This window comes from Rattus norvegicus, chromosome 3 (genome assembly GCF_021556685.1).
Source record: "Rattus norvegicus strain SHRSP/BbbUtx chromosome 3, alternate assembly SHRSP_T2T, whole genome shotgun sequence".
Lineage (NCBI taxonomy): Eukaryota > Metazoa > Chordata > Mammalia > Rodentia > Muridae > Rattus > Rattus norvegicus.
In genome coordinates, this window is record NC_141536.1 from 135,622,499 (window position 1) to 135,639,236 (window position 16,738).

General features: G+C 48.8%; 2 protein-coding genes across 2 annotated transcripts; one reads left to right on the forward strand and one right to left on the reverse strand.

Annotated features, from left to right (window-relative positions):
- The first annotated feature begins 953 nt into the window (after positions 1–953).
- On the forward strand, positions 954–2,817 carry Sstr4 (somatostatin receptor 4). The gene is given in 1 exon segment (NM_013036.3): positions 954–2,817. A coding segment is annotated over 1 exon segment (1,155 nt). The 5' UTR covers positions 954–1,011; the 3' UTR covers positions 2,167–2,817.
- Positions 2,818–9,482: 6,665 nt separating this feature from the next.
- On the reverse strand, positions 9,483–13,136 carry Thbd (thrombomodulin). Its single transcript, NM_031771.2, is given in 1 exon segment — positions 9,483–13,136. A coding segment is annotated over 1 exon segment (1,734 nt). The 5' UTR covers positions 12,984–13,136; the 3' UTR covers positions 9,483–11,249.
- Between the last annotated feature and the right edge of the window lie 3,602 nt (positions 13,137–16,738).

Here is a 16,738-nt window from a genome sequence, read left to right on the forward strand (position 1 = left end):
GAGGAGGGAGGATGGACTGACAAGGGAGAAGAGGAAGGGAGGGAGACAGGAGAGAGAGAGAGAGACAGAGAGACAGAGAGAGAGAGAGAGAGAACACATACCCCAGAGCCTCTGACCTCTTAAGAACCCATGGCTCCAGCTTCATATGAGCAGAGGAAGGCCTTGTGCAGCATCGATGGTAGGAGAGGACCTTGGTCCTGTGAAGGCTCGATGCCCAGCATAGGGGAATGCTAGGGTGGTGAGGCAGGAGTGGGTGGGTGGGTGCAGAAGCACCCTCATAGAAGCATGGAGAGGGGAATGGGATAGGGAGTCTCCGGAGGGGAAACCAGGAAAGGGGATAACATTTGAAATGCAAATTTTTTAAAAAGGACCTGGAATCCACAAAAAACGTCCATAGGGACCTTCAGTTTCCTTCATCCCTGCACTGGGCTAAAGGATGATACCGGACTTTCTGAAAATTGAAAGAGCAGGGAAGGGATGTCAGGGATGGAAGGAAAGTGCTGGAATGATGACTCTGTGCACTAGGAGTAATCTGGGACAATCCAAATACTTCAATACCCAGAAAACTGCAGGTAGTGAGCGGAGTTGGATTGAACCAAGATCCTAAAGGGAGAAGATTTGAAGGACTGAGGGAGGTGAGGCGTGTTCTAGCGGCAGACGGTAGGACCAGGGTCCGCGTAAAGTTTCTTACAACTTGGCGAAGCTGGCAGCATGACAGAGGTGGTGCGGGTAGAAAAAGCCCAGGACCAGGAGAGCTCTTCGGGCGAAGCAGACCGCAACTGAGGCTGGGCGCGCGGAGGGAAGGGCGCGCGCTGGGCGACTGGAGCTCCCGCGGCCGAGGGGCGCGCGGCAGCGCAGGGATTGGCGGGTGCTCCCCGGCCCCCGCGCACTTCTTAGGCGGAGCGGCTGAGCGGAGCGTGTGCGCACGACCCCAGCCCGCCTCTTGGTCCTTGGTTCAGCGTTCGGCTGCTCTCCACGGCAATCCGCTGCCCCGGGTGGGCACCCCGAAGCATGAACACGCCTGCAACTCTGCCCCTGGGGGGCGAGGACACCACCTGGACCCCTGGGATCAACGCCAGCTGGGCTCCGGATGAGGAGGAGGATGCAGTGCGGTCCGACGGCACAGGGACAGCGGGCATGGTAACTATCCAGTGCATCTATGCGCTCGTGTGTCTGGTGGGCCTGGTAGGAAACGCCCTGGTCATATTCGTGATCCTACGCTATGCCAAAATGAAGACAGCCACCAACATCTACCTGCTCAACCTGGCCGTCGCTGATGAGCTCTTCATGCTCAGTGTGCCATTTGTGGCCTCGGCGGCTGCCCTGCGCCACTGGCCGTTCGGGGCGGTGCTGTGCCGCGCAGTGCTTAGTGTGGACGGCCTTAACATGTTCACGAGTGTCTTCTGCCTCACAGTGCTCAGCGTGGATCGCTATGTGGCTGTAGTGCACCCTCTGCGAGCTGCCACCTACCGGCGGCCCAGCGTGGCCAAGTTAATCAACCTGGGAGTGTGGCTAGCATCCTTGCTGGTCACCCTGCCCATCGCAGTCTTCGCTGACACTAGGCCAGCTCGTGGGGGTGAGGCAGTAGCTTGCAACCTGCACTGGCCTCACCCGGCCTGGTCTGCAGTCTTTGTGATCTATACTTTTTTGCTGGGCTTCCTACTCCCGGTTCTGGCTATCGGATTATGTTACCTGCTTATCGTGGGCAAGATGCGTGCTGTGGCCCTGCGGGCTGGCTGGCAACAACGGAGACGCTCAGAGAAGAAGATCACTAGGCTCGTGCTAATGGTGGTGACTGTCTTTGTGCTATGCTGGATGCCATTCTATGTAGTGCAGCTTCTGAATCTGTTTGTCACCAGCCTCGATGCCACTGTCAACCATGTGTCCCTCATCCTCAGCTATGCCAACAGCTGTGCCAACCCGATTCTCTATGGTTTCCTCTCAGACAACTTCCGACGCTCTTTCCAGCGGGTTCTGTGCCTGCGCTGCTGTCTCCTGGAAACAACTGGAGGTGCTGAGGAAGAGCCCCTGGACTACTATGCTACTGCTCTCAAAAGCAGAGGTGGCCCAGGATGCATATGCCCTCCATTGCCCTGCCAGCAGGAGCCCATGCAAGCAGAACCTGCCTGCAAGCGAGTCCCTTTCACCAAGACCACTACTTTCTGAAAACCATTTCACCCTCCCTCAGCCCACCTGCAAGCAGGTCTGCACCACACTCTCAAGCCAGCAACTTCAAGAAAACTCCTGTTGTCACTAAGCCAGGCCCTTTCAGCAGCCTGTGTTCTGTCCCTAGGAGCCTCAGGACTCCTGCTAGCCCCTGCCTCTCCTAGGACTGACTGGCTCCAAGGACAACTCCGTGGGGGTAGGACTTCTCTGGGTTTTGGGCTAGAGTACCATCCATCCTTTCCTGGACCTCTAGCAATTTTTCAAGAGGCAGGAAGCAGGTGGTGGTCAGAAAGGGATGCCTACCCTTGTGTGACTTGTGACAGTGACTGCTTGGAAGAGCGCTGGGAGGGTGAGGTAGGCAGAGCTAGGCTCTCTGCTGTGTGGTAGCATAGGGCATATGGTGATACAGGGGAGAAGATATGATACCTCCAAGTGTTTTCCCTCTGTGTCTGTCTGAGTCTCTCGTTGCTAAATGAGATGTCTACGCAACAGCTGAAAGCATTTGCTTTCCCAAGGCAAATGTTTCCCAGTTGTCAAAGGGCCAGTAGCAGACTTCCTGCGAATGCAAATGTTTAAAGAAGGATGGTGTGGGGCGTTTTTTGAAAAAAAAAATAATTCTGATTTCTGGTCAGGAATTAAAAGGCAGAAAGGATTAAAATCTTTTTTTCCACCCTTTCCCCTGGTTGCAAGAATATGAAACCTCATTAAAGCCTAAGCTATGCTATGAGGAGGTGGGTCTCAGGAAAAGACCAGAGAACTAGGTGGAGGGGAAGTGGACTCTGTTTTGACATCAGAGGGTGACCGCAGTGAAAAGCCATCAGTGTGCCTTGTACATTAATCACAGCTCCAGTGATAGTTGCCCTGAGGAAGAGTCACAGCCTGTAAGAGCTTTACTTCTGCTTAAGCACTGGAGCAAGCCCAGCACATGCAGCATTTGGGTCAGAAGTGGCTGATCACAGCCCAGATCAGTGCAGCAAAAGATCCTGCTGACTTCTACTGAGCCATTGCTGGTGGTATTAGAACAATAAGCTAAGGGCAGGAGGAAGCACAGGGTAGTGAGCTGGGCAGCTCTCACAGCTGCGTGGTGAGGAAAGGGTTCTTTAAAAGACAATACCTGGATCCTATCATCCTAGAAAATATAGCTTTGTGTCTTCTAGGGCAATCAGCATGGGTTCTATCTAGCTGGTAGAAGGCTAATGGGGATCTAGACTGGACCAAGAGGCAGAGTGGGGCTTGAGGGAATGCCCTGCCACCCTGTGGGTTACAGTGCATCTCGGAAAGCCTGGGAGAGGCAGGAGGTGACCTTTTCTGGGCTGCTTGCCCAAAGCCATGACTTGTATGACAGTAGCAGCTGCCTGGTATGTGGGAAATGGACAAGAAGGCTGAATTCTGGTCCCAGGCGCAAATGTCTTATAACCCAAGCACGCCACTCAGGCCAGGTCTTCAGAGTTTCAACTGGTCCTTGTAGTTTGGTGAATCTTTAGTTGATCCAGTGTTTTCTGTCATTTTTGCTATTGTTCTGTTGCTGTTGAAAAAAGATCTCATGTAACTCCAGCTAGCCATCAAGTCACTACATAGGAGCCGAGGATGGACTTGAAATTCTGATCCTCTTACCTCCACCTCCTGAGTTTTGGGATTAGATTGTGCAGCAGCAAGCCCGTTCAGTGTTGGGGTAGAACTCAGAGCCTCATGGTGGCTAGGCAGGCACTCTACCAACTGATCTATATCAGCAGTCCCACATGGTGACTCTTAGCCTCGAAGACTGAAGATTCCAACTTCCTCACTAACAGTAGAGAAGAGAAAGGCCTATGTAAGTGTGTGGACATATACCTGTTAGATTCTTACCTTCTGAAATGGTCAGCTAGCTAGATGGTCTGAAAATGACGATTGTTGTTGATTATGGGTGTCTCAAAGGTGATGTAGGAGTATGTGGAAGTCATCAGGGTCTGCTCCTCAGTTGATCTTGACTTACCTCTGAGAGAACTGCATAGCCAGGTCTCTTCTGTATCCAAGGCCATGGCTATGGGTTGGAAATCTGAATAGAGCGCTGAATTCTTTGTTTCCACTGGCATGAATACACACATGTTCACACACCTGCACAGACCATCCTTAACTTGTCATTACTCCCCACAATCATCCTGGGCATCCAGAAAAGGTCAGTTTCACCTTTACATCTTATGTCTGTAACAGTAACTTCTTGTAGTTTTTTTTAATTAAATTGTTTCCTTGTGCCTGGCAGAGTAGATAGCTGATAAATAGGCTTGAACTGCACTGCAAGGATCACATAGTGGAAACTTTTGGCCTTAGCAATGGGTGCAGTAGACAACAGTGTTAGGCTTTCGCCCTAGTTTGAGTGGCTCTGGAGTTCTTACTTTCAACCTTCTAAGGACTCACCCAGGCCCCAAGACATGCTTGTTTGCCTGGAAAAAGACAAATTCCATTTAAAAAATATGAGCTTTTAACAAGGATTAATCATGGCCAAAGAGCCAATAGCTTCAAGCTGGAGAAGTCACCAATGATAACAAAAAACATCAGCTTTAGCTAGCCCATGAGCAGAAATTTTAGCTTTACCACCTCAGTTTCCCACCCTTTTTCTCCATTAATTAACTTATTTATTCATTTTTACATCCTGATTGCCAATTCTTAATATATGCACAAATGGAGGGTTTGAGTTCTAGCTCTTCTGTTATGTCTAGGCACGAATCAGAAAATGTGAACCTTGAAACACTTGTCTCATAGGTTGTAAGTGGTGAATCACCCCCTCCTCTCACTCTCTTATCCTAAAAACATGACAGTACAACCTTAAATTCTGTGAGCACAGGTGTTGTAATCCTGAAACTGTGTTTGCTGAGGCAACTCTACTGTGTTAGTCAGCACCATGCCCCCAAATTCTGTTCTCTGGGTCCCTGTGCAAGGATGTGTATTCACAGGGTGCTAAGGGTGTCTCTTAGTGATTCAGCCGGCTTCCAGACAACATAGTGAGTCTGCATACCATGTCTAGAGATGCAGTTTAATGGTAGAGTGTTTGCACGTGCAGGGCCATGGGTTTTAATTTCAAGAAAACATGTGAATGGGCTCACACATGAGTGAGCACATGCACATGTACACGTGAACACACACACACACACACACACACACACACACACACACACTTCAGAAAAGGAATGTGGCTCCCCAAGCTAATACAGTAGAATCAGCCCTACTCTTACAGTAAGTACTCCTGGAACACTAAGGAGAGACTAAGGTGGTGGGGAGGCTTCTGTGTGTGTTAGTATTCAAATTGGCCTTTCTTTAGTCATTTTGTTCAAGCAGTGATATCTGTTCTTCTATTTGGATGAAAGCATCACTTGTACATGATAAAATTCACTCTTTGCATGTAAACAGCTCTCTGATGCAGTTACGATTCTGAAGTTGCCACCCCAGTCAAGAGAGACCCTGTTTCTATTCTCATTGCCTTCTTTGTGATCTATAGCCTACAGAGATGGACCACAGGGAAGACAGGATGCAGAATTATGGTGAGGTTTTCCCTAAATCTTTAGGGGGCTGTGCCAGCTCTGGGTTTCTCCCACTATCAGGTAGAACTCAGCTCAGAGACCCAGACAGCTGCTACCTGCCCTTTAGTCTTAATCTTGGAAGAAGTGTTCTGGACTTCAGGAGTCTCCTGAACAAACTGGGACTTTAAATAGGATCCTGGGCAAAGTCATGAATTCCCTATGGACTCCGAAACCTTTTGAATACCGAACATGGAATATTGGAGAAGTGTGGTTTCCTTCCAGGCCAGGAACCCATGCTTTCTTCCTGGAAGAACAGTAAGGGTGTTCCTTTAGACGGTACCTTTGCTGCAGGCTGCCACTGCCTGCTAACTGCTAACATGAAGACAATTGTACTGGGTTTGAGTCACTCCGCTTAAGTTTATTTAAGTGACTTCCTGTGCTCTAGATGATCAGGAAAGCTGCGTCTCTCTCTAGCCCATCTGCGCCAACTTCAGTTTCTCTTGGTATCAGTGCTGGATTTCTGCAGAATCACCTTGGGGGCGGGGCAGGGTGAGACACTGATGGCAGTTAAACATCTGCAAAGAATCTCCTCTCCGATGTTTGTGGTGTATATCACATTTCAACTCTCAGGAGAGTAGGCCAGAGCGTGAAGTCAAAATTAGCATGTGAAAGAAACGAGCTGACTGAGGGGAGTAACCTCTTCCCACCAAAGCTGAGGTTATAGCAAACACACACTATGTAATGTTTAAAAGCCTTCTCTCAATGTTCTTGTCAATGAGACACAATATGGGCATGACTGAGCTACTGACCTTTCTCCCATCTCCAGCCCACTTCCTTCCCTGGAAGTGCTTTCTTCCTTAATAAACTCTTTCAGTTTATACCATGTCTGTGTGTCCCTGCCAAAATTCTCATTCTGGGACACAAGAACTTGAAAGCCCCAATAGGTGTTCATTTGGTTCCTATATCTTCTAATAAAAGTGGGAGGGCAGGGGCTACCGATATGAGAGTGAGCATCTGAATCTGTGAAAGGTAATGTCTGGTGCTCAAGGTAACTAAACCCAAGCAGAACCAGGGTGAAAAGGAAGTGAAATGAGGGTGGCCACCACAAAGCTACCCCCCCCCTCTGTCTCTCTATCTCTGTCTCTGCCTCTGTGTGTGTGTGTGTGTGTGTGTGTGTGTGTGTCTGTGTCTGTGTCTGTGTATCTGTATGTCTGTGTGTGTGTATGTGTCCTGAGAGGCAGAAGCCAAGGCCATGCTGGTGACATGAGTCCACCGATGGAGATGCAGACAAGTGGCAGGGTTCTGCCACTATCCTATAACTTCCTGTCAGAACAGATTTCCTTAAGGTTGAAGTTTAAAGACAGACATCCCCAGCCTGTGGTCCAAGTGGAACAGTTGTCACAAGGTCCAACTTTGAGTTCTGAAGCTTTTTCCCAAGATCCCTGAAACCCCTCATCTGTCTGCCCCCATCCCATTTCAAGCAGGCATGACTTGAGGGAACAGACTCCACAGCCTCTTTTGTGTTTTGCAACCATTCTTTCAAAACAGGCTGCAAAAAGATTTGATTCTGTTAGGATATAATGTTAAAACAATATTTAGCTTTTTGTGGGTGAGGAAATCAATTGTTTGCTTATGTCTGAACCTGCTGACCAAGAGAAAAAGGAGGAAGGACCCACTTGAAGCAAAAAGGTAATGCTGAGCCAGGCATTCATTATTCTATTGGGGGGTGGGGGAAGCAGATCTGGGTGTGGCCTGTGTCATTCTATGTACTACAGGCAAAGGTCAGATGTTTCTGAGTACCACCCTCCCACAACCTGTGTTGTTTGTAAATTCAGTATACTGATACTACAGTTAGTCCAAGAACAGCATTAGAGATCCTGGCCTTGTCCACAGCAAAGGATTATTCACAATCACACACACACACACACACACACACACACACACACACACACACACACACACACGAGGCCTGAAGACAGTTTCTCCTTTAGTCGTCTGAAAGCATGTTCTCTCCCCTCTGTGATGTCTTTGGAGCAGCGGATGTACAGAGATCTCTATAGCTCCCACCCCATTGATGACACTTTTAAGTCGAGAGTGATCTAGAGCTGGTGAAGCATGGATTTCCTGGATTCGGCAGGGTCACGCTTGCCCTGTAAACATCTCCCTCCTTAAACTGTAGCCAGCACCCCCAAATTTCACCCGCACAGTTCCCTCAGGGCTGACAGCACCCTTGCAAAGTGGCTATACACCCTTAAAGGTCATTCTTGCTCTGGCTTGCACTTGCTTCCATGATGTTCCCCATTCCAATGTAACCTTTTCTTATTCATATGAGCATCTATCAGTGCAGTGTCCCCACACTAACAGTTATTAAGCATGGTCTATATGCCAGAAGCTGCTTGCTTTCTTTTCACTCCTCATGCAAGCACAGCGAGGCAGCACTGCTGGCTCCCACTCAGACATTAGAGGGTAGTAATGTAAACGCCCAAATCAGGCTGGGGTCAGATTAAGATGTCTGCGATCCCATGTTATCTCCCCTGGCTGCTAACAGGACAAAAATATTTAGAAATATGTAAATAGTCTAGAAGTTTCTATTCTCTTTCTGAACGATTTTTAATCCTGGCATGCTTCTGATGAAACACCTGCCTCACTAACGATGCTCCCCTTCCTCTGGACTCCTGGGCCCATCCATTTGGGCTCACCTTGCTTCTCACAGATCACTAGAATGCATGATGAAATCTCCATCAGTGGGGTCAAGACAAAGCTCCTTGTTGCACAACTGTGAGGACCTGAGTTAAGACTCCCCCAATCCCATAGAAAATCCTGACATAGTAGTATTCGCCTGCAATCCCAGTGCTAAGAAGTAAGGGAGATAGGCAGACCCCGAGGGCCTCATCTACCTGAAGGCAGGGAGATCCTGATTCAATGAGAGGTCCTGTTTCAATAAAGTAAAATAGATAAATAATGGAGAAGTAATTTAGGAGGGTACCCTGATGTTGACTTAGGACCTCTGCAGGTGCCTACGGGGGTGAATACACAAGTACAACCTATCCCCAATACACACACACACACACACACACACACACACACACACCACACGCGCGCACACACACACACACACACACACACACACACACACACACACGCCTATGTCTGCCCACAGTAACAGTTCGTGCCAACACTGAGAATTTCTGCCATGCCTGGATGTCTAAAATTATCTAATTGTCTTATTTAGCTGTCTTTTCTCATGTTTGCCTCCTGGGAATTTTCACATTCCAACATGTAAAATTCAGACAGCTCAATCATTCCACAGAAAGGGGACCCAAGAGATCAGTGTCACAAAGACAGTGATGCTTGTCATTGCCAGCAGAAATGACAATGGCTTCACAGCGCCTTAAATGACACCTTGGCATTCAGAAATAATACATGAATTCGAGCCGTAGACCTCTCATGACAAAGTTGAGTTTTACATGCCAGATAACAGGCAATAATGACGCACACACAGAATGACCCTCAGTTGGGAGGCTAAAGATTCCCTCAGATCCTAGAGTGTGTCTGAAAACACAGACACGAGGCCTCCAATATAAGGTTGCTACGGTCATACACATAAAAAAAAATATCTGTGCATACAAAGGTAACAAACTCCTGTTACATGGAAAAGAGCCTCCTCTTGGAAGGCAACGTCAGAGATTGGGCGGCAGGTAGGCCGTAAAGATGCAGTCCAGCCTGGAATGTATCTCCTGCAGTTGGCATTGTTTCTGAGTATAAAATAAGATTTAAAAATGAAGGGACTTGGAGGAGAGAAAGGAAGGAGACACCCATCGGTACATTGTAATCTATTTATTTTATACACGTGACGTCATAAGCAAAGGCTTTGCTTGTGTTCTAGCTAAACTCCAATAAATAAATATGTACAGATATGCTGAGCCTACAAAACAGTAAAGAAAACCTTTTCTTCACAAAAGATACACATATGATACATTTGTTCCTTACACTGACATATGAACTCATTCCTAGCTTACTTAAAACAAAACCCTTCTGGACTCTGTATGCCAATATCTAGAGGCATGTACCTGGTCCTTTTATTTTATCCAGAAAGCAAAGCTATGCAGAGAAAATTCCTCAGTTTCTTTATTAAAAAATGGCCTGCATATGGCCTGCTACTTATTATTAAGTGACATTTAAATGTTCTCAAGAAGTTGGAAACTCTTTAGACCAGTTGTCCTGAAATGACTGGACAATGCCCTGTGGATGTTGTCAAAATGCAGCTTCTTATGAACTGGCTCACTGGGGTGGGAGTGGGGTAGGGTGGGGGTTAGGATTTTGCAATTCTAGCCAGATCCCAAGGGAGGTCCCAATTCTTGTGTATAGGCCAGGGCTAGTAGATCTCTCTGAAGTACAAGATATCGTTCCAGAGTTTCATTAAAGCAAAGTCCCATCTAGTCACCCCCCAGACTCCTTTCCCAAGTTGCCATATCTCCCTAAGCAGCACATTGCTTTTATTTTGGGACTACAAGTGGCAAACACAGTGGAGAGTCAGCCAGGCACGAAGCATACAGCTCAAGCTTTACTGGAAGATGCTTCCATCCATCCGTCTCAGATATGTCCAGGCTAAGGACCACATACATTCTTGGATAGCTATGAATGTGGCCCAATATGTCTGAAGATGGCAATGTCCTATTGGAATGTCAAAGGGTTGGACAAAGGATCCTCTGCACATTTGAAACACTGTCAAAAATTAATAACACTGTAGAAGCCGGCATAAAAAGTTTAATAATTATTACCTCTTTTGTCATTCTAAATAAAAAAAAAAACAACAGCAACAATCATAAAACCCAGGCTCACCCTTTCAAAAACAAAGATTAAAAAAAATCAAAACCCTACTTCCTTGAGTTTAAATTCTGTGATATTCCAGCACTATTAACTAGTTAGTGTTCAGTTGAAACATTTTAACTTTTGTTTAAATTCTTTTGCTCTGGTTACCTGAAATCCCCGATTAAATTGCCAAAGCTAGCGAAAAAAAATATTTTTCTGCGTTTAGTGTTTTTTTTTTTTCTGTTTCACATAAGAGTTTGGAGACAAGGGTAAAGGCAAACTATGATCAGGTTCGGGGAGGAGAATGATGGAGAGGGGGAGGGGAGGGAAAGGAATGGAGGGACACAGAAAAGGGTGAGGGACTGGAGACTTACAAGCAGAATAAAGCTGAAGGGAAGAAAATACTAAATACTTTTAAAAAAATAAATATCTGGGTCATCTCCAGTCCATAGGGTCAAGGTTTGCCTCCAAGCCTACAGATCAGCAGCACCCACACATCCTGCACCCCGAGGTGAGGGACTGGGACACTCTGGGATCTTCACTGTATTTGTCACCTCCGCCCAGTTGTCCAGTCTCTACTTGGAAGAAACTGGGCTCTCCGGCTTCAAGTCCTCCCTACCCTCGCTTGTCATAAGAGGATGAGCTCTTCTCTGGTTATTATACCAGCCAGAATGCTTTTACATTGCCAGAGAGCACAGCTGGGAGGCTGAAGAGAGAGAAAGGAGAGGTACAGAGCCCGGAAAGACAAAGGCCACCTTGGTCTCTGGAGTAAATCCCTCAGAACTTCTGCAGCGTCCGATCAGTCCTCACGTGCTGCAGTACTACCTCCTTGGCTGAAGAGGTACACTTGTACTCCAGCTCCGCGCGAGCAGTGCCCTGCTTCTTGCGCAGGTGACAAAGAAGCGCCAAAAGCGCCACCACCAGGGACAGGCTGGCAATGGAGATCCCAATGAGCACACCAGAGTGCATTGGTCTTGCAGAAGGGGGAACTGTCGAAGAGACTACCGTCGGATTGCTTGATGGGTGCTCCCCAGAGCCACCATCCTCTGAGTCCTCCAGAACAGGGATGGGGTCACAGTCCTTGCTAATCTGACCAGCAAGGGCTGTGTCAGGTCCGCAGATGCACTCATAGGAGCCAGGAAGGTTTCGACATTCATTGGTGAGGCATTCGCCTTGACTGCACTCATCAATGTCTGTGCATATGGAACCCTCGTCCAGGATGAAGCCCTCAGGGCATTGACAAAAGCTTGGGGAGTTGGGGTCACAGTCTGCTGGGCACGAAGTTTCATTGCAGAACATTTCGCACCTGTCGGGATCATCCAGCTTAGGTGCGAAGCCCTCAGCACAGATGCAATTGTAGTGCGTGGAGTTTACTGGCTGGCACTGATACTCGCATTTAGATCTGAAGCACGGATCCAGTTGCTCCACGCACTCTCCGTCCACCAACTCATAGCCATCATAGCAGCGGCATTCGAAGCCGCCCTCGGTGTTAGAACAGAGCTGAGGGCATGGATTGGGCCCCTGCTTACAGTCATCCACGTCCTCACACCGATGTCCGTCTGCCGCCAACTGGTAGCCTGTTTCGCACATACAGGAATAAGAGCCTGGCACATCAGAGTTGTTGACGCAAAAATGCTGGCAGAGTTCGTTGCACAATTGAGCCACAGGTTTTGCGCACGAACGGCCATCAGCCTGCAGGTCCCCGCCGCTGGGGCAGACGCATCTGGGTCCGTTAGCGCTCCTGTTGCACATGTACTCGCAGCCACCATTCTCCACGCTGCAGTTCCAAGCTCCTGTCACTTCCCGAGTCCAGTGTCCCTCTGAAGTTCCGGGCAGGGCCCTGCACACCAGCTCCAAGCCAAAGGGCGCCACGGTAGCAGAACTGCCTATCGGCAGCGTCTGAAAATCCGCGCCGCTGACCCCCAATGGGGTATTGTAGGTGCTAGAGATGTGGGCACCCTCAGGATCTCGGGTATTCACCCGTAAAGGCCTGCAGAAAGCTGCGAAGTAAAACTCGCAGAGAAAACCCTTGGTCTCGTTCTCGCACGGCTTCTCTTCCCAGGCCGGCTCGCCTGGTGCAGCTTCTGTTGCTGTTGAGACCGTGACGCACAGCGGACCGCAAAGTGGAGGCGACTGGTCGTTGGGCCGCGCCCACCTGCTGTAACTGGTGTGGTTATCCCCAGTAACCCACTGGAAGCCGCGCAGGGGCCCGAGATGCACCGGGTCACCACAGCCCTGAGGGAGCTGTAAACCGATCCAGGGCCGTGAGTCCATACTACTGTCGCTCACCAGAAGGGAGATGACATCCGCAGCCACCGAGGAGCGCACTGTCATCAAATGTCCCTGCAGGCGCTGGCAGGCCTGGCTGGCATCGAGGAAGGTCACGGGGTCCTGGAAAAGCGCGAAGCACTCATTCCCCACGCATTGACTGCCTTTGGGCTGCAGCTTGGCTAGTGCAGAGATCCCCAGGCCAGCTGGAGCCAGCACACCCAGAAGGAAAACCCCAAGCATGCTGTTCAGGAGAACACCGTGCAAGCTACGAGAAAACGCTAGCACTGCGATGGTGCAGGCACCCAGTCCCGGCAGAGGGTTTCGTACGTCTGCGGCGACAGCAGTTAGCCTCTGTCTCAGCCTAGACTTTTCTAGCCCAGGTTCGTAGTCCCTGCGAGGCAGCCTCTGACATGCCACTCAGCTGAGGCTCCAGTTTATAAATGCGCGGCCCTCCCTCTCTGGAGGTTCGGGAAAAGGAAGGAAGTGCCTAGTGGGAAGGGCTGATGCTGCGTTCTCGGATTACTGGGTTCTCCGGACGCCTTGTGCCCGCCCTCCAGCCTGGGATCACCTCTGTGCGAAGAGTTAAAAACACTGTCTGGGCGTAGGGAGGCCCTAGGGCGTGGCCTGCAGGCGCCACCACAGAACTGAATTGTGTCAGCAAGTCGACAGTTCCCGTCCCAGACTCTCCGGTATAGCCCACGGGTAGCCTGTCTTTAAACCTCTACACACGTACACAAGCAAACGCACACGTACACACACACACTTCCCTATAGATGCTACCAGAGTTTGGAGGATGGCCTGGTAGTTGGGGCAGGGGGGAAAAAAAGGAAGAGTCTGGTAGAGGGTGTGTCTGAGACTTGCAAGACTCTGAGAAGGATTAGCTAGATCCCTGATGGGAGCTCAGGAAGCCTGGCTGCTGTGACTAGCAGAGGGGTTGGGTCCCAAATGACCTTAGAAGAGGCCGGGAAATTATACTAGGGCAGCAAGAGGATGGAGTGGTCTAATAACCTCAAAGCCTTCTCCATTCTTCTCCATTCTGACATCTGGACAGCAATCCCCTGATCTTGGGCAGGCATCGCCAAGGCCAGACCCTATCTAGTTGCTTGAGAATGTCGTGCAAGTGTTGTATGGGTTCAGAGATCAGGGCCCCCTTTCCCACTTGAATTCCTCCAGAATTCTCTGGGAAAGGTGTGTTGCTGCGTTCCTTTGTTCTGGTTTTGTTCTGTTTCGTTTTCCTCCAAACCTATCTCAAACCCCTTAGTGAAACTGGCCCGGGACCACAGCAAGGAGGTGATATGAGCTACAATGGATTCTACTTGGTTCCTTTGGAGGTGATCACTTCCATTGTCATTTGAGAGTCTCAAAAGATAGAGATGCCTACACAGTCCATTTGCTCACAATCGGCACTGAAGAGGAGGGTCCTGTGGGCAGCTGGGAGGGGCGGATGGAAATCTGTCACTTAATGACTTATCCGCTTAAGCACTCACCAAGAATGGGGTGGGCTGTGTCCAAATCAAAGCTTAGCCACCTCGTCCCCACCTCCCTCATCTTCCCTACTCGCGCCCTACACCCCGCGGCTGTCACTTCCACCCAACTGCCAGGAGGCGGTGCTGTTGAACTCTAGACCAATCCAAGGACAGTGGTGCATTACTATAACTGCTACTGAGAAGTGTGGGCTGCCTGGAGCCTAGCCTGAGGTTAGGAAATTCGTCTGTGGGAAGCCCTGCGTAGTTCCCACGACTTACTAATAAATAGCTTCTCTGATCCAGTACAGCTCAGACTTTAGATGAGAACAGAAGGCTGTGATGTCCTCGTGTGGAGAAAACATACACGGATGGACCTGTGGCCAAGAGGGTGGGATGAAAGCACTGAAACAGTAAAAAGAAGCAGGTGAAACATCCTCCATCTGCTTGCCTATGAGGGACTCTGGCTCTGTCAAGCCAGAGCTGAAACCGGTACAGTCCACCATCCCATTGGCTGAACTTGTCTTTATTGGGTCAAAGCTGCCTCAGCTCTCAGTAAGGAAAACACCAGAGCAGTGAATGGATGCCACTCTTTTAAGTTCTGGGAATGAATACGGTTACACCTGGGTCCTGGGAAAGAGAAGAGAATGGCCAGGGATTGGACAGTGGAGATAGCCTTTAGAGGAGGAAGCAGCTTTCTCATGTGGGATGGGACCTCCAGGGGCACTGTTCAGAGTAGGGATATCGGATAGGTAGAAGACAACAGGGCATGGACCAGCTGGACTGTCTGCAGAGTGTGAACTAGTGGGATTGATTACTCAGTGCTGAGAGCACAGAATTAAAAGGTGGTTACCCTCCTGATTCGGGAATTCTCAACATGCTAGCTGTCTTAATTAGAGTGTCTTTGGCTGTGATAAAACACCATGACCAAAAGCAACTTTGGAAGAAAGGGGTTTATTTCATCTTACTGCTTAAGGTTCATTATCCAGAGGCCTCAGGGTATGCATCTAAGGGCAGGAGCTAACACAGAGGGCATAGCGGAGTGCTGCTTACTGTCTTGCTCCTCGTGGCTTGCTCAGCCTGACTTCTTATATCACCCAGGACCACCAGCCTAAGAGTGGCACTTCCCACAAGGAGATGGGCCCTCCCATATCAGTTATCAGTCAAGAAGGTGCATCATGGGCTTACCTACAGGCCAATCTGCTGGAAGAATATTTGCAACTGAGGTTCTCTTCCTCCCAAATGACCACCTTGTGCCAGTTTGGCATGACTAACCAGCACAGCAGCCCTGAGTATGGGTAAAAACTGGTTGGAGTCTTGGAGGGATTCACCTCCATCTTTGGTGGCTCTTGATGACAAAATGTTTCCTAGGGAGATGCAACACACATGCCTACTCACCCTAGATAGGGAACCCATGACAGACCAGATTATGGATACCCCCAAAGTCCAACTTGGTAAACCAGTGTTTTTACTTGGATTTCTTACTAGTGCAGAAATGACTCAAACACAGGCAGGCTGCCTCACAAAAGCCCACCTCAGCGTGTATGACAGCTCACAAAGCTAGCAACCTAGAGAACATTGCATGACCTGCAGGGAACTCAACAATTTGGAGAGTGTCCTTTCCAGGTAACTCTGTTGTTCTAAACCTCTTCCAAGCAGTTAGCTGATTTGATCTCAAAGTCTTGACTCCACTCATCTGAAAGGGACTCTCAGCTTTTATTGCTTATTCTGGCCAGAATTAGCCTAGTAAATTTAGTTACTTTCAGGGACTTCCTGAAACTATTTCTAGTTGTCTACTTTCTTGTTTAAGGAGCTTCCCTGCAGAATGGAATGTTTTAATCTAGGAGGAAACTGTTAACAATAGTGGTGGGGAGTCTAATGGAAAATGTAACCACACTATTGCAAAGTGTTGGGACTTCTACACAGAAAACTTAGTGATGGGAGAGGTTGTCTAGGTACAAATAAAGGGGCTCTGGTCCTTCCATATCAGAAACAATGCCATTTCTACAATGTCTTGCAGACAGCAGGTGGATATGGCATGAGCTCTCCTATTCACCATCACTTTACCTCTGTCCCTAAGCACATGTTGCATGGCCTTCCGAGGCTCCCCCTCCGATACTGCAGCTTCCCTCTTCAGTCACTGCAGTACTGAAGGCTCTTCTGCATGCTTTAAACTGCTTCCCATTGAATGACTTTTCCAGACCTCTGTAGACCCTGGCTTCCTATTTCTATTGGATGTGTGACACACCCATCTCCCTCTCCTAGGTTTATTCCTCACTGTGCCAACTCCGATCATACAGCAACTAAGGTATTTTACTGCTGAGACCATCTCTTCAAAGAGCATCGTGTCCTACATACTGATTCAAAAGCCACTTTTTCACCCTTACTCTTCCAGATATCCCTGAGTCATTTGCACTCTTGACCTTTTCTCACTTTCAAGTCTTCTTCTATAATGTTTAACATATGTGATCCTGCTCTCCTATGAACAACTTCTCTAGTCTTGCTGAGCCCACCAAGGTTACCACTTCATAA